At 40.7% G+C, this 18,762-nt stretch overlaps 1 protein-coding gene across 2 annotated transcripts in view; it reads right to left on the bottom strand.

Annotated features, from left to right (window-relative positions):
* Nucleotides 1-681: 681 nt before the first annotated feature.
* Cd209al1 (CD209a molecule like 1) overlaps nt 682-18,762 on the bottom strand; it is a 31,198-nt gene continuing 13,117 nt past the window's right edge. Inside the window, exons 1-6 of one of the 2 annotated variants that reach the window (XM_039089887.2) lie at nt 7,847-7,984; nt 6,719-6,808; nt 5,211-5,294; nt 3,624-3,790; nt 2,492-2,601; nt 682-1,243 (exon numbers count right to left, since the gene is read on the bottom strand). In XM_039089887.2, coding sequence (XP_038945815.1) covers nt 1,102-1,243; nt 2,492-2,601; nt 3,624-3,790; nt 5,211-5,294; nt 6,719-6,808; nt 7,847 — 594 coding nt within the window. In that variant the 5' untranslated portion in view covers nt 7,848-7,984 and the 3' untranslated portion in view covers nt 682-1,101. Of the gene's footprint in view, nt 1,244-2,491; nt 2,602-3,623; nt 3,791-5,210; nt 5,295-6,718; nt 6,809-7,846; nt 7,985-18,762 lie in introns of those variants that run through there. The other variant, XM_063271919.1, reaches the window with a different exon arrangement.

The raw sequence follows: 18,762 nt of genomic DNA, 5'->3' as shown, positions 1-18,762 counted from the left end.
GTCCCTTGGAACAGAAGTGGTGGTCTTATCTGGGTTCTCAGGTGTGTCAGCACTCCTGGACCAGCCGTTTCCTGGCAGGATCTGTGCTCTCAGGTTTAGCCACGCTTCTGAGAATCCAGCTCTATCCCCATGGGATCTGGGTACAGGGTGAACATGTCTATGTCTTTGTTAATGCTAAGTCCACAACTATCACTAATTCTCAGACTCTTGGGAGGCCTTGAGACTGTGTATTCACCTGCCATTCAGAGTGAGAATACTCTCTTATTGAGCTAGCTAGTATGTTCAGAGACATTCCCTGTGGGAAAACTGTAAGTGGATGATAGGTTTAATTTTATGAAAAATAACATGTCTGTTTCAAGAAAATTAAAAGCACTTGGTGCAGTGGTCAGAATAAACTTCAATTTTCTAATTATGAGGATAAAGGAGACAAATGTTGTAGATAAGGGTATTTTGTTCAGGAGACAGGCTTACTGCTCATGCTCTCTTCATACCTCCCTCTTCTAATAAAAAATATTTGGATATATGAGTTCTCCAAGATAGATGGCGATAGACTGGTCTGTTCCAGAATCCATAGGTTCAGCACACCTGATTCCTCTGTACCAACTCCACTTCTTATGTATTAGATTTGATTGAAATACTTTTCTGTTATTATGATAAAATAACCAGACAGAAAGCAGAATATGGGTGAAACCATTTATTTTGGCTGATGATACCAAAGAGATGGAGTTCTTGGTGTTGCTGTAGGCACAGCAACAGCTGGAGGAAGTAACGGCATGACAACAGATGCAGGAGGATGGCTGGTCACTCTTCCTTCCACACTCAGGAGGAAGAGTGAGAACAGCAAGTGAGGGGAGTGATAAGCAACCCAGAATTCAATCCTGGAAGAAAGCTCAGAACATGGCAAAACCCTGACCCCACCCAATGTAAATTATTGACCCAGGAGAGGACACAGGAGTGGACCGAGTGTGTAAAGACAAGGTGTCTGGAAATATAGATCTCAGATGGAATTTTGAGACCCAAGTGCCACAGAAAAACAAAATGAACTAAAATTCAACTAGATGATGAAGATCCCTGTATGGAGACCATGGAGGGGAACAGTATTCACTTAGGGCAGGGCAGTGCAGGCTTCATGCAGATCCAGAGTGACTCATGGGAACATGGGAGGGCATTCCATCCGTAATCTGTACGTATTGCACAATCTTTATTTCCTCTCATCTTGGGTTCTCCTGCAGACCAATAGGTCCTGAAATTGAAAACCCCAAAGAACATGAGCTTCTTTCCCAGCCCTGTGATGTTGACCTTTTCTAACTTCTGGCACTGGGATTATTCCTTCTCTGTCTCGTGTGCATATGGAGGCCATACTTCACTCAGACCCTGACAGCACACCTAAGATATTTCTGTGAGAAACCAATATTCTAAAATACAGAATTCACAGACTCGTACTGTGAAATTGAGGCAGTTTTATCTTAAGTTTTGGAGATTCAAGTGGTGGACTAGACAGAAGGCCAAATGAAACAAAACAAACAACTGCCACAAATATTTAAAGCAAAGCAGTCGTTTTTATCGTCCTTTCTACATTTCTCTGTCCCCGATTATTTTTCACTGGCTTAGTCCTTCATCAAGATACCATTTTTCCAATGTTTAGTACAGCCTCCTCCCAAAACTTTCCATCCTATTGATTCAGAGCACAAAGCCTTGTCTAACAAATATACTGGATCTTTAAATTCCTCTGCCCATTGTCCCTGATAAATGGACTCAGTCAATTGCTAGCTTCTCTGTAACTTGTTAACCTTAATATGAATAAAGATTGCCTAGACACGCAAGAACCAGGTGAATGCCACTCATGTGTGATTTTTGGATGACCACTAAGCATGACTTTTCCTGAAAATGAGAAACTATGGCATTTAAGATCCCACTGACATTCCAATTAGCCTGGTATACAATCTTATGTATTTCTTTCCATACACTGGCCTTGATCCTCCCACCTGTCTATTTTCAAGTCCTCCATGGTATGGAGCAATTCTTTTGCAGCTCTCATGATAAAATGGATCTTTATTATGGACAAATTGTATTTTGAAGGCAAGCATGCTCCTGTGTTTCAGATTCTCTATGAATACCATGCAAAATACATCCCTCAGAAAAGGCAGTCACCATTTTCATTGGAATAGCTAGGTCTTCTGGCAAAGTCCATGTACATTGTGCTTGTGGAAAATTCACATTTCCTTATAGGAGGGTGTGGGAAGGACCATCAGGTCCTCACATGTGATTATAGCCATCCTATTCACACCTCCCTCAGGGAGAAGAAATTCCTGCAATATCTACCATGTTGTAATGTCCTCCCTCAGATCACATGATAGAATTGCAAAATCATATCAGAACTCATCTCAATAACATTCCAACAAGCAGACTCCCATGCCTAGGACGCCAAGGAGTGTGTACAAACCACAACTCCTTCCTGCATCATGGAGCCACCCACAACAAACTGTATTACCTCCCTTGCAGTGGTGAGCCATCCACCCACTGCCACTTGCTTTCCTTGTTATTGTATGACAGACCCATCCAGAAATTGCCTTTCTTCTTAGAAATCCCCTGCAGGAAGCTCTGGAAGGGAAAGGGGGAAGTCAGGCTGGATTTCTGCTATCATTTTCACATTTTTCCTCTTGGTATCTAGGAATAGAATTCCTGCTTGCAGTCAGACCCCAGCTTTCTACTGCAACAATGAATGCACACTTGTGTTTGTATAGGATCACTACACAGACACTCACTCACAAACACACACACACACACACACACACACACACACATGCACACACACCTCCACATACATACACACACAAACACACACACACACACACACACACACACACACATCTTTACACTTACACTCATATACACATGCAGGTCTAGACATGAAAAGATCAGGCCAGGTGTCACACAGCTCTCTTGAGGACTCGGAATTTAGAAGCAGTGTGTGGTATGATTTGACAGATTTTAATTTTAAGCTTCTAGCCCATCTTTTCCTCTTATGCTTTGTTCAACTAAAATAATAATATGAGAAACCTTCTGCCAGCTTCCCAAACTTACAAGGGTCTGGTGATTCATAGTTTTTGAAAATTTCTTTAGTATTTCTCTCTTCAGAAAAATAAAATTCATGCGTGGGTGTAGAGGGTGTAGATGCCAAGGTGCATGTGTGTGTGTGTGTGTGTGTGTGTGTCTGTGTGTGTGTGTGTGTGTATGTGTGTGTGTGTCTCTCTCTCTCACTGTGTGTGTGTGTGTGTGTGTGTGTGTGTAGGTCAGGGGCCAACTTCTAACAATTAACTCTGTTTTTATTGTGTGGATCCCAGATCCCTGTGCTTCACAGCGAGCACTTTTACCCATCAAGACATCCTGGAGCCCCAAATCAGGCCATTGAAAACGAATGTAAATGCTTGTTAAACTCTGGTCAGCACTCCAAAAGATTCCTACATATTAATTATTCCTTAATTCATATATCCATGGTACCACTTTGTATTTATCTGAATGTACATTTCTCACCTCTTCAAGTATAGTAAAAATACCTTGTAAGAAGGATCCCATTTAACCAGAATCGTGCCCATAGAATAGAAAAGCCCAGCTCAACGTACCTGCTCCTCATTACTTTTTATGACCACTAGTTGTGCCCCCATGTACTTGCAGGCCTTGACAGATTCCATCCAATTCTTTTTAGATATGGAGAAGAAATAACAGTTTCTTTGGAACAAGCTCTGGTCCCCTTGGAAGAGCAGCCAGGGGCAAGGGCGGCACAGGTGTTCTGTTTATGAAATGAGTCAGGTGGATATACAAAGTTACCAAGGTACCTGCATCAGTTTAGACTTTCAAATCCTTGAGATTACATCCTTTTCCTTCCTTGAAACTGTACAAGGGGAACCATTTCCTTACGTTCTCCTGATATTTTCTTGGATGTGTGTTGTTCATGCCTATGCACATGTGTTTGTGCACTGTTCTGTGTATGTGCAAGTAGAGCATAGAGTGGATATTGAAGATTTTCATCAATCACTGTCATTATTTTTTAAAAATGCTTCTGTATAAGAGACAACAAAAATGAAATTAAAAATGCTAAAAATTTGAGAGAGTTGTGGGTGCTTAGAAAGGGAATGTAGACAGAGGGCATGAGGGAATTTATATAATTATATTTTAACAAAAATTTCTAATTAAAAATGTACTCTTATTTAATTTTGATTATTTGCTCTATGCAGACAATATCATTTTGGCTTGTTTACGTTTCAGATTATATTTCAATTAGAACATTTCTTACTTTAATTTCCTTGTTCCGAACACTCCTACATATGCATCTTCACTCTACTTCGAATCCATAATGGTTTAAACTGAATGTCTGTACACACTCAATATCTTTTGATCAAATACACCCCACTCATTCTCTTCAGATTCCTGTCAGAACTGCCCTATCACACATCCCTGTCAACTTCTTCATGCAGTTTTATCAGGGAACTTGATCTAGTTCCTTGCTGCCATTCAGTATAGCCTGGCTTCAGTCTCTATCTCTTCTGTCTCTGTCTCATCTGTCTCTCTTTCTCTCTATGCCTTTATCTCTAACTTTTTCATGCATTTTGTTTACTTTTGAGACTTGCTCTTTCTGAACACAGGACTCCCTGTTTTGACTAGACTAGCAAGTGAGCCCTGGGCTATGCCTGGACCCCACCACTGCTGTGTTAAGGCCTGTGGGGCTCTGCTCCAATTCTATGTGATGTGGTGGATCCAAACTCTGGTCCCCAAGCTTGTTTGGTTAGCACTTTATTCACTGATCTACCTCCTCAGTCACAGCCATTCTCCTCTTAACTTCCTGAGTCTTTTCCCTCCAAGATAACCCAGGGGATCTAGGACAGCTCTCCCTAATACATAGAATAGGAGAAATTTTAAATGTTCAAACAGACATTAGAAGTCTTGTTTAAATGAGTGTCTTTTGTGTGCATGGCCCTATGAATCCAGGAGGTACCATTTTAAATATTTATCCTAGCTAACATTCAACATATTTAGAAACTAAGGGACTGTAGGCAAGGCCTATTTTGTCTAGTAACATATCTTTCATGTTCCTCAGTGTTCTCATTCAACAGGTGTAGAAATTGAGTGACTAGAGAACCAGTCTCTGCAGTCGCTTCATCCCATGTGGAAACCTTTCCATGCTCTTGGAGATCCATTTTCTGTTAACTTACTTAGTCCAGCCTTCACCTGATCCAGTTTCTGGTGAATGTTTTCCTTTTGCTGATCATAATCTTGGGATGTAAGAAACTCAGTGCCTATGAAAAGAAAAGAAAATGAAAATAATAAGTGCTGATAAATCTACGAAGAGAGTTCAGGAAAGGATCTGACACATAATCATCCTTGAGGGGTTAGCTTTATTAAAATGGCTTCAAGACTATGACCATGACTCTAGTTCAGAGAGCCTTCAAAAGAAAACAGAGGGATAAGCAAAACAATAAAATGGGAGCTTAAAGCAGAAGAGGTTTCCCCTTAACACCTTGAATAGAGCTTCCCATAAAAATCAGAGAGCTAGGTGCCATGACAGGATGGTAGAGATTGGCCACAGGAGCCTTCCGAGATGTTCCTCCAAACAAGAGAAATACCTGAACCTCTTACACTTTCAGGGAGGCACATGAAGTTTCATATGACGACTTATTCAGCATAGCATGTTTGAAAAGGATCATACAGAAGCTGGACATCATAACACAGGAGTCTGGTAAGCCACATGCAGATGCTTCTTAACTATCTTACCCAGAAACAGAGAAAGAAAGAGAGAGAAATAGAGACAGAGAGCTGGAGAGATACAGAGAGAGAAAAAGACAGAGAAAGACAGGTTGAGAGACAGGTTTTAAGTCTGATTAGTTCATTCTGTGAGATACAAATTTTAGGTCACCACAAGTTAGCAATCGTTCTTATGGAAGCTTCTTTTTGTAGTAAGTTGTGATTGAAATAGAGATTCCGACATGTTGTTCATAGGAACTCACAGTGTTGTGGCTGTAGTTCAAACCTACAGAAACTCAAGCTAGTCAGAATCACAACAAAGGTGGAAAATGGGCACAGGAAGCTTCAACTATAGCTCTGTAACAGCAACTTAAAGCTTCTGGGGGAGGTAGAGTAGGAGGGAGAAAAGGAGGGATGAAGAAAAATATGGAAGTCGGGCGGATAGGGGGTTATTGGGTTTTGTTTTTTGCCCCAGGAGAATACCCATGCTCCAGTAAATGGTCTTAAACCCATGTACATAGAGAACACTAAGAGTATTCAGAGGATAATAAACATGAAGTAGTTCTTGAAACTGGGAGGGAAAAGTAGTGGTGGAGAAGAGGGGAGGAACTTGAAGACAGGGAGGAGATATTAGAATTGATCAAAACATTTTATTCATGTATGGAATTCACAAATAAATTGTAAAGGCAGGGCAAACTAGGATCTAACTACCATGTACTGGGTTCATAGGAACATCATGTCCAAATCCCAGAATCTTACTTGAATGTGTCTCATTTGATCATGAGAAATCCTGATGCCCAGGGAAGCATGACCACAAAGGTAAATGGAGTCAGACCACGCCTCTGAAACTACTTCTTTCTGAGAGGACCCTTGGCTGGTTCCCAGAAGACATGTAAGCCCACAGTTCCAGCTTCAGTACCACCTCTACCCATGTACTAGGAGAATAGAGCAGGAAGCTCTAACATTGAAGGGTTCTGACCTTTGACAATGACTGCTATGATGAGAGCAGCCAAGAGCACAATGGAGATGAGCTTCAGCACAGTGATGAAAGGCTTACGGTCCAGACACACTGAGGAAAGAGAATTGAGTGGTCCATCAGGCCAAGTTTCCTACCACCCTTTAAACCAGGGATAGCCTAGTGTCTTTCCCCTTCTGAACGCAGAAATACAGATAGTCATCATTCTACTACTGCTTCAGTTATCCTGTCCATAATCCACTAAAGAAGCATCAGAAGTCTCTTTCCAGCCTCAGCTATCTCAGGATCCTGCATTTCAATCTGCTGGTTTTCAACACCCTAGAACCCAATAGGAAAGATGTTCAGTCCCTACTACACCAAGAACCAGGAGTTCAGTTTTCAGAAGCCATGTCCACAGAATCAACACTCAGACCCCAGCTCTACTTAAATTCTCAGGAATGCTATACCCATCCTTGCCCCCACAAAACTGAGGATTCCTGATTCCCAGTATTCACCTCACCTAACACATGCCTCACTTCCCAAGAACAGGAGGATAGACTCATTTTCCCCCTCTCTAAAACCCAGAAATCAATTATTAAACCTAATCCTCATTAGGAGCAAAAAATCCTAACCCTGGCTTTCATCTTTTGAAAAGCAAGAATCTAAAGACTAATAGTTCACCCTTCTCAGGTTTCAGGATTGTGGATTTTCAGAATCAATTTTCTTAGGACTCAGGACTCTGGTCTCCAGGGTCTACCTTTCTAGTGTCCAGGAGTCAAGATCTCAAGTGTTCATCTCCTTCTGAGCCAGTTTCCAATTTCACATCCTCCATTCCCCTGACATTAGAAATAGACTGGCAGCCCTAATCTTTCTAGAAACTGAATATTTACCATTGCAGTCTCTCTTTTCCCAGGATTAAGGACTACTTCATCTGTTCCCTTCTCAGTATCTTTATCCTTTTAGAGATTAAAAAAAAAAGCTGCTCCAAAGCTTTTATACAAGCTACTGATTCTGTTTACAAGATCATTCATTGGATGGTTAGAGCATTAGTTAGAGGCTAAAAATGCTGAATCCTGATCTACCCCTCTCATTCAACCCTAAGCTCCCTGAGTCTTAGCTTAGTTTCACCCAAGAAACACAGATATTTCTTACTTTCTTTGTTGCAAATGCTCTTCTTCACTGCTGTCCACAAATGTGTAGAATTTGGGGAGTACAGTTTCTCTTTGCCAAAACCTTTTTGTACTCCTCAAACCTACACTCAACCAGGAAGAGTAAAAGAGAAGTGGTAATAGTCACCACAAGAGCTATGGTAAGGAGTCTGAAGATTTAACATAGATGAAATAGACTAGTCCCTCGGTTTCCATGGGAGATCAGAAAGTTTAGAAGCTCAGGGTAGAGAGTTTTTTCCACTGTTAGTGATCAATCTCTTCGATGCTTTCAGCAGAGAATCTCTCAATGCAGCCATCGTATTCTGGGGAACTGCATCAGGTTCTCTGTATCCTACTACAGAGGTTTGTATTCACGCATGCTCATTGCTGCAGGACTTACAGTAACTCAGAAATGGAACCTACTGAAGTGCCTATCAACTTACGGATGGACAATTTGCACACTCCTATAAATGTAATTATTTCTATTGAACCGCATGTTTATTTTAATGTCTTTTGTATGGAGATGGAAGCCCATATTTAACCATAACCTTGGACACTGGAGGCAGTGAAATCTTAGAGCACACTGGCTAGAAAGACGAGCCATCTTGATGACTTCTGGGCTTGATTGAGTGGCCTTGCCTCAAGGAATAAGTGGAATAGAAGTCAAGTATGATACCCAATATCAACCTCAGGCCTCATATGCATGTATCCCACACTCTTCTTGACAAAACATAGCAAAGTCAAAACAGAAAGATTCAACTTTCAAAATAAGACTGTTTTGTTATGTGTCCTGGACCGATGATGAAGATCAGCAAGTTCCTTCTGTGGAAACCCAATCTGAACTCTAGGATTCCCTGCCTTGTGTTGCTGATCTTCTTATTCATGGTAATGCCTAGTGATTGACTCTTGGAACTGAACCATCAACATTTACTTTTGTTTAATATTTGGGGTAAAAATAACTTAGAATTTAGAGATGAGTACAGCCCCATGTAGCACTGATAGCAGCCTACGGATTTTCTTTCAACTTTTAGGGATTCAACTAATGTGAAATCTGTTCCTTTGCTTTGATGCAGAGAAACACTTCAGATCAAGGCAGTATGAATTCAAATTTGGTGGCTTTTTAAAGCAATATAATGGTTGAAGGAGATTGATCAGGGAGTAAAGCCTTACTGTCACGCATGTCCTGAGTAAGATTCCTGAGATTTTTGTAATAGAAGGGAAAGAATCAACTCTAAAGATTCATCTGCTGACCTTCACACACTCACAGTGGCATGTGCATGCACATACACAGGGAGAGAGAGAGAGAGAGAGAGAGAGAGAGAGAGAGAGAGAGAGAGAGAGAGACGAGCATACACACCCACAATGAATGAGTGAGGAAATGAATGAACAAAAGTAGAAAAATAGAAATGTACTCAGGGAAAGAAACTGGCATACCCAAGAGCATATTGACATTTTTCATGCGGGGGGTGCATTTATGTTTGTTGTTTGTTTTTATTTTCACGAAATTTCGCTCTGCTAACTTCTGAGTGTGCCTTTTAAGATTTGTGTTTCCTTTCTTTAAGTGACTGTGAGCTCTGTGAACCTTAAACTGCCTCCTTCCTGGACTGGCACTACAGAGATTCAGAAACAGTGAACAGATGCTGATGATATGTGGTCTGCTGGCTACTTCCAGTACTTCTGTTCTTTCTTGATATTCATTCCTTTTTCACAGCCTGGACTGCACAAAAACTCATTGAAAGCATCCAAAGTTTTCTTTCCTTGAAATTCCCATGTTTAAAGTAATTTAAAAATTTAAGATTATGGACAGGATCCTTCTGGTTTCCATCTGGCCTAGAGCTAAGGTTATCCCACATCCCTCCATATCTAAGTTCTGTACAGAGAGAGCTGGTCTCCCAGGAGTACTCTCACTGCTAAGCCCACAGGTGAGACCACCACTTTTGCTCAGATAACTGTCCAAGAGGGACCCACCAGAAGTACACATGGCACAGAAACCGAGGAGTAACTGGAAAGAGGATCCTTCAGATCATGCCCATGACTAAAGCTGTCTCACCATACCATGTAACCAAACCCTATCAGTAGAGAGCTGGTCTACCAAGAGCGCTCTCACTCTTATCATCATAGGCTCACAGGAGGGACAACCGCCAGTCAGAGAGAAGATCAACTAATAAGAGAGATAACCAGATGGCAAGAGGCAAAGGTAATAACCAAAGCAACAGAAACAAAGGATACGTGACATCATCAGAACACAGTTACCCACCACAACAAGTCCTGACTAACTGAAAACACGGGAAAAGCAAGCTGTGGGTTTAAAAATCGCATCTTGTGATAATGATAGAGGACTTTATAAAGGACATGCATAACTCCCTTAAAGAAATACAGAACATATATAAACACATAGAAGCCTTAAAGAGAGAACACAAAAAACTCTTAAAGAATTATAGGAAAACAATCAAACAGGTGAAGGTATTAAGAAAATAACAATTCAGGTTCTAAAAAAATGGAAATACAAACAATAAAGACATCATGAGGGAGACAACCCCAGAGATAGAAAACCTATGAAAGAGATCAGGAGTCATAGACACAAGCATCACCAACAGAATATAATTGACAGAAGAAAGAATCTCAGGGGCACAATGTACCATAGAAAACATTGACACAATAGTTAAAGAAAATGCAAAATTCAAAAAGCTCCCACAACATCCAGGAAATCCAAGACACAATGAGAAGACCAAACCTAAGGATAATAGGCACAGAAGATAGCAAAGATTTTTCAAAGTATCGTGGCAGTAAATATCTTTAATTGAAAGTATAGAAAAAAACATTCCTAAACGAAAGAAAGAGATGCTGTCTTGTTTCCCCAGAGTAGGATAATGCCAAGTGTTAGGTGGAAGTGGGTGTGTGGGAAGGGCGGCATTCTCAGAGAAGCCGAGGCAGCGAGGCAGCGGGGATGGGAGAGGGAGGAACCGAGAAAGGGGATAACATTTGAAATGTAAATAAGTAATATATCCAATAAAAATAGATGCTTAAGAACACACAAGAACCCTACAGAATATCAAATGGATTGGACCAGAAAAGAAATTTCTCACGTCACATAATCTCCAAAACACCAAATACATGAAACAATGAAAGACTATGAAAAGCAGTAATGGTAAAAGGTCAAGTAACATATAAAAGCAGATCTTCAGAATTACTCCAGACTTCTCAACAGAGACTATGAAAGCTATAAGATCCTGGACAGACAATCTTGTTTTTCTTCTCTTGAGTCAGATCTTGGGTTCACTCACTCGTATTCTACTTCAGAATTCATTAAGATTTGTTTTGTGTCCCAGAATTTGACCTAGTTTAGAAAAGTTTCCATGTACTGCTGACCAGAATGAGTGTCACTAGATGTTTAAGTGGCATATACTATAAGTATATACTAAGTCCATTTAGTCTCTGATGTCTTTCTTAGAGACTCCAAGAGTTCACTTTTTATTCTTATCACAGGAAAACAGTAAAGTGAAAGAACTGGATACCCTAAGTATCTTGAGGCATCAGTGCAGCATACGAACATCCTGAGACATCCCACTGTGCATCAAGAAAATACACAATTATAAGAGTGGCAAAGTAAGAGGGAGGTGGGATGCTTTGCATATGCTTGGCCCAGGGAGTGGCACTATTCAAAGGTGGAGCCTCGTTGTAGGAAGTGTGTCACTGTGGGGGTGAGCTTAGAGACGCTCATTCTAGCTGCCTTATGATGCTCAGTCTGTTCCTGGCTTCCTTCAGGTGAAGATGTAGAACTTAGCTCCTCCTACACCATGCCTGCCTGGATGCTATGATGCTAGCATCCTCCCACCTTGATGATAATGGACTCAACCTCTGGACCTGTAAGTCAGCTCCAATTAAATGATGTCCTATTTAAAACTTAAAAAAAAAAAAAAGATCCTGGACAGATGTCATACAGACCGTAAGAGAACACAAAAGCCAGCCAAGGCTACTATATGTAGCAAAACTCTCAATTACCATAAATGGAAAAGATATTCCATGACAAAACTTAATTGACATGACATCTTTACACAAATCCAGACCTGCGAAGGATAATAGATGGGAAACTCCAACACAAAGATGGAAACAGCAAATAGAAATAGCAAGAAATCAATCTTCTCTCAACAAATCCTAAGAGAGCCACACAAACATAATTCCACCTCTAACAACAACCACAAGAGGAAGTAACAATCACAATTCCTTAATATCACTTAACATCAACGGACTCAGTTCCCCAATCAAAAGACATAGACCATCTGACTGGATAGGTAAACTGGACCCAACATTTCCCTGAATAAGGAAATGCACCTCAGTGACAAAAACAGATGCTACATTAGAGTAAAAGGCTAGAAAAATATTTCCAAGCACATGGTTCCGAGAAACAAGCTGGAGTAGCCATTCTAATTTTGAGTAAAATCGACTTTCAGCCAAAAGTTATCAAAAAATGTAGGAAGGACACTTCACACTCACACTCAAATACTGAAGAATTGCGTGCAAAAGGTAGTAAAAATTATTCAGAGAAGGAAGTATCTACAGTACAAAGGATCAGTGAGCTTCAGGGAGATTACTCAAAAGTTCTGGGTTTCCATTCATGGGACCTGGAGGGGAAGGAGATAGTTCTTAGGATGTTGTGAGAACTCCTCGCACAGGGAGACATAAACGCCCCCACCATAATGTCTCAACTCAAAGAACAATAGAACAATTCCACTAAAGATTACCCTTGAGAACCAAGTAGTTTATTACAGAGCAATGACTTCCTCCTAGGATAGCTCATTAAGATGAACTTAAAGCATACCACTGCTTTCCAAAGTCCCAAAATCTACATTTGTCTAAACAAAAGCATGGTCAGGCATATCACAGCAATTCCCCACTCCTGGTACCAACTTTTGTCTTAAAGTTTTACTGCGGCGAACAGACACCATGACCTAGGCAAGTCTTAAAAGGACAGCATTTAATTGGGACTGCCTTACAGGTTCAAAGATTTAGTCAAGTGTCATCAAGGTGGGAGTAGGACAGCATCCAGGTACATGTGGTTCAGGCTGAGCTGAGAGTTCTGTATCATCATATGAAGGTTGCCAGCAGAATACTGACTTCCAGAAAGCTATGAGGATGGTCTTAATGCCCACACCCACAGTGATAACCTACTCTAACAAGGCCATGCCTCCAAAAAGTGCCACTCCCTTGTGGAATCATATCCAAACCATGTGATAGACAGAAGACAGACAGATAGACACATAGATATATGGATAGATAGACTGATGGATAGATAGAGATAGAGACATAGAGACATAGAGACTTAGAGACATAGAGAGACAGGAAGATATCTTGTAGGCTTATTTTGTTTAGAATAATAATGTTCGCTTTCACCTATTTTTCTGTAGGTGACATTCACTTGTCTACATGGTTGAATAAAACCCCTGTGTGTGTGTGTGTGTGTGTGTGTGTGTGTGTGTGTGTGTGTCTGTGTGTGTGTGTGTGTCTGTGTGTGTGTGTGTGTGTGTGTGTAATTGGGTTTTTGAGACAGGGTTTTTCTGTGTATCCCTGGCTATTCTGGAACTCACTTTGTAGTAAAGACTGAGTTTGAATTCAAAGAGATCCACCTGCCTCTGCCTCCCAAGTGCTGGAATGAAAGGCATGCACAATACCACACAGCTAAATCAAAATTTGTGTTTAAATACCTCAAACTATCTCAAAGGAATCAGCAAACATCTAGTACATGGCTTTCTAAATCACATCTTTGTCTCTTGTAATTTTGTCTAGCACTTGTGTTACCTATTACATGGTTCTGACCATCATTCAATGTCAAACAAATTTACCTGAAGATAGCTGAGAGATACACTAATCTACAAGTATAGAGTATGTAGAAGACAGTTTTATATCATGCCCATTGGTAAAAATAATTAGAATGTCACTTCTAGGGCCTTGGAAACTAGTCAGGTACACATGTTTTGGCTAGATTGTCAGACCTGAATTCCATTTTATGAAGCAGGCTTTTATTCAGAAAGTGTATAACAATACTGCCACTGTTATATCAGTGGTCATATCTTGCCACATTAGTCATCACAGCAGTTCTCATGGTTCATATCTAGATGAGACTGTTGATGACTTATCTACCCCTAGAAGCTTGCACAGAACCTTCCTGGACTGTAGTAATAATTAGAGGAGAAGAAGTGTCCCTATCACTGCCAGTTAGATTTGTCCACATCTTGTGATAAAACTGTGGGGTCTCGTCAGCAATGGTTTTTACCAACAGTTTCTATGGAGTAACCAAGAGTAATATAGCCAGGCTCTTACTTTTCCTTCTCTGAGTTGAACAGAGGAGAAACTGAGTTTTGTATTCACTGAAGAAAGTGCGATTGAGTAAGAGTGAATACTTTCTACAAACATTTTTTCTATGAAATGCAAGAGGGAATTCTGCCATCATGGGTCCTGGAGAGTTGAGACTAGACTTTTGGCTATGGGATGCTCGAAGTTTACGTACTAAAGTCCTGTGTCTGGGCAGAAGTATGCTGGTGGCTTGTGTGTCCCTAGGCCCAGACAATACAAGGGCACATGTTTGCTGAAATCCCATCCTTCTCTTCCACAGGGTGTGTGAGACATGGCCTTGATCCCATGGTGCTACAGCTGCTTTTCTTCGCTCTCTTCTCTTGGGTCCTTGGCCACAACATCAGGTCAGACATCCCTGAGTACTTGGGATCTTAATGCTGTTTTTGGGGGGCGAACCTACGGAAAACACATGTAGGAGCATGACAAGCCTGAAGATGGAACTTGATTCTTCTATGGCTTCTAAGCATATATGAAGTCCTCCAACTTACAGAGAAAGAGAAATTGAAAAGGAACATGAGAATGCCTTCATTACACTTGCTATATTTCTGTGTGGCAAGATCTCTCTCTCTCTCTCTCTCTCTCTCTCTCTCTCTCTCTCTCTCTGACTATATCTCTCTCTCTCTCTGACTATATTTCTCTCTGACTATCTCTCTCTCCATCTCCCTCTCTCTCCCCTCTGTCTCTGTCTCTGCCTCTATCTCCCTCATGCATCTATGTGCATTTAAGCACGTGGATCTGTGAGGATAAGCATACATGTGTGTGTGCAACATGTAGTTGCTAGGAAACAGCCTCAGGGTTCATTTTTCAGACTCTGTCCACTTTTCTGGAGAAAATATTTCTTACTGCCCTACAAGCTACACCCTAGAAAAAGCAAGAAAATAATCATCTTGGCAACAGAACAAAGAGAAGAAAAGCACACAAACATAACCTCACATCCAAATACGAATATAACAGGAAGCAACAATCACTATTCCTTAATATCTCTCAACATCAATGGACTCAATTCCCCAATAAAAAGACATAGATTACCAAACTGGATAGGCAATGAGGACCCTGCATTCTGCTGCCTACAGGAAACACACCTCAGAGACAAAGACAGACATTACCCCAGAGTGAAAGGCTTGAAAACAATATTCCAAGCAAATGGTCTGAAGAAACAAGCTGGAGCAGCCATTCTAATATTGAATAAAATTGATTTCAACCAAAAGTCATCAAAAAAGATAAGAAAGGACACTTCATATTCATCAAAGGAAAAATCCACCAAGATGAACTCTCAATCCTAAATATCTATGCTCCAAATAAAAGGGCACCTACATACATAAAAGAAACTTTACTAAAGATCAAAGCACACATTGCACCTCACACAATAATAGTAGGAGATTTCAACACCCCACTCTCATCAATGGACATATCATGGAAACAGAAATTAAACAGAGACATAGATAGACTAAGAAAAGTCATGAACCAAATGGATTCAAAAGATATTTATAGAACATTCTATCCTAAAACAAAAGGATATACCTTCTCACCACCTCATGGTGCTTTCTCCAAAATTGACCATATAATTGGGCATAAAACAGGCTTCAACAGATACAGAAAGATAAAAATAATCCCATGCATCCTATCAGAACACCCCGGGCTAAAGCTGGTCTTCAACAACAATAAGGGAAGAACGCCCACATATGCATGGAAGGTGAACAATGCTCTACTCAATGATAACCTGGTCAAGGAAGAAATAAAGAAAGAAATTAAAGACTTCTTAGAATTCAATGAAAATGAAGGTACAACATACCCAAACTTATGGGAAATAATATAAGAGGAAAACTCATAGCTCTGAGTGCCTGCAGAAAGAAACTGGAGAGAGCATATATCAGCAGCTGGACAGCACACCTAAAAGCTCTAGAACAAAAAGAAGCAAATACACCCAGGAGGAGTAGAAGGCAGGAAATAATCAAACTCACAGCTGAAATCAACCAAGTAGAAACAAAAAGGACCGTACAAAGAATCAACAGAACCAAAAGTTGGTTCTTTGAGAAAGTCAACAAGATAGATAAACCTTTAGTCAGACTAACAAGAGGACACAGAGAGTGTGTACAAATTAACAAAATCAGAAATGAAAAGTGAGACATAACTACAGATTCAGAGGAAATTCAAAAAATCATCAGATCCTACTACAAAAGCCTATATTCAACAAAACTTGAAAATCTGCAGGAAATGGACAATTTCCTAGACAGATACCAGGTACCGAAGTTAAATCAGGAACAGATAAACCACTTAAACAACCCCATAACTCCTAACAAAATAGAAACAGTCATTAACAGTCTCCCAACCAAAAAGAGCCCAGGTCAAGATATACCCAAAAAGGGGTTGGGGATTTAGCTCAGCGGTAGAGCGCTTGCCTAGCGAGCACAAGGCCCTGGGTTCGGTCCCCAGCTCCAAAAAAAAAAAAAACAAAAACAAAAAACAAAAAACAAAAAAAAAAAGAAAAAGATATACCCAATATATGCTCCAACATATAACAAAGACACATGCTCCACTATGTTCATAGCAGCCTTATTTATAATAGCCAGAAGCTGGAAAGAACCCAGATACCCTTCGACAGAGGAATGGATACAGAAAAGTGATACATCTACACAATGGAATATTACTCAGCTATCAAAAATAATGACTTTATGAAATTCATAGGCAAATGGATGGAACTGGAAAATATCATCCTGAGTGAGGTAACCTAATCACAGAAAAACACACTTGGTATGCACTCATTGATAAGTGGATATTAGCACAAATGCTCCAATTACCCTAGATGCACAGAACACATGAAACTCAAGAAGGATGACCAAAATGCAAATGCTTAACTACTTCTTTAAAAGGGGAACAAGAATACCCTTGGGAGGGAATAGGGAGGCAAAGTTTAGAACAGAGGCAGAAGGAACACCCATTCAGAGCCTGCCCCACATGTGGCCCATACATATACAGCCACCAAATTAGATAAGATGGATGAAGTAAAGAAGTGCAGACTGACAGGAACCAGATGTAGATCTCTCCTGAGAGTCACACCCAGAATACATAGCAAATACATAGGCGAATACCATCATTAAACCAGTGAACTGAGAACGGGTCCCCCTTGGAAGGATCCAGAGAAAGGACTGAATGAACTTGAAGGGGCTCGAGACCCCATATGAACAACAGCGCCAACCAACCAGAGCTTCCAGGGACTAAGCCACTACCCAAAGGCTATACCGGGACTGAATCTGGGCTCCAACTGCATAGGTAGCAATGAATATCCTAGTAAGAGCATCAGTGGAAGGGGAAGCCTCTGTCCTGCTAAGACTGAACCCCAGTGAACGTGATTGTTGGGGGGATGGTGGTAATGGGAGAAGGATGGGGAGGGGAACACACATATAGAACGGGAGGGGGAGGTGTTAGGGGGATGTAGGCCTGGAAACCGGGAAAGGGAATAACAATTGAAATGTAAATAAGAAATACCCATGTTAATAAAGATGGAGGAAAATAAAACTGGCTAATCCAAACTGAGATACATGTATTTATTTAGATCTATTGTCTTAATCAATGAGCAGGTTCTTATTTGAGGATTTAATTTAAGTGTGTGTGTGTTCTGTGGTGTGTGTGTGTGTGTGTGTTTTGTGTGTGTGTGAGAGAGAGAGAGAGAATGAGAGAATGAGAGAGAGGGAGAGAGAGAGAAAGAGAGAGAGAGAGAGAGAGAGAGAGAAAGAGAGAGAGAGAGAGAGAGAGAGAGAGAGAGAGAGAGAGAGAGAGAGAGAGAGAGCATGTGTGTGGCGGGGGTTTGTACACCATTTAGATCCCCTGCACTTGGAGTAACAGGTGGTACTGAAATGCTTGACCTGAGAGCTTGGAACCTAACTCATCTTCTTTGAAAATCCATATATAATCCTAATTCCTAAACCAACCACTCTGGTTTTAGATTATTCATACCACACTATATTTGTTTCTCAGACTCTAAGCTCTTCAGGAATCTCCACTACAGGAATTTCAGATCATCTACCATCTTCCCTGAATTGAGTATGAGCTCCCTTTCCACTCAGTTAGTGACATCCTTTCGTGTGTAGGGGACAAAAACCCCAGGAAGAATATTTCACATTAGCGTTTCAGACATCAGTCTCACACCTCCATTCTTCCCTTGTTACTTGACCTACCTTGGTGACAGAGGTGAACCATCCACCCACTGCCATGAGCCTTCCTCTTTTATGTCTGAGAGCCCAATCCAGAGATTTCCTGTCCTCTTACACATCTTCTGTAGAAGGGTCTGAAAGGGGAGAAGAGTAATTGATACAGAGCTGAGTACTTGAATTTTCATCCAGTGTTCCTGAAAAACTCTAGAGGGGAAGTTTTGTTTGCAGTCAGACCTTTTCGGTCTGACCATGATTTCTATCATGTGTTCAGGAGGTCTGAATCCTATCATGTCTGCTCTGTATAGCCAAATGACTTGACAGAGAAGTGCACAGTTAGTATCTTGTCATATATATACTTGTTTTTACTGTGTGTTTCTCTGACTTGTGAGTTTTGAGAATGCCTATTTGGATTTTCCCA

This window comes from Rattus norvegicus, chromosome 12 (assembly GCF_036323735.1).
Source record: "Rattus norvegicus strain BN/NHsdMcwi chromosome 12, GRCr8, whole genome shotgun sequence".
NCBI classification, from domain to species: Eukaryota; Metazoa; Chordata; class Mammalia; order Rodentia; family Muridae; genus Rattus; species Rattus norvegicus.
The sequence above is the reverse complement of the archived record's forward strand: the minus strand, read 5'-3'. Positions and strand labels throughout refer to the sequence as shown.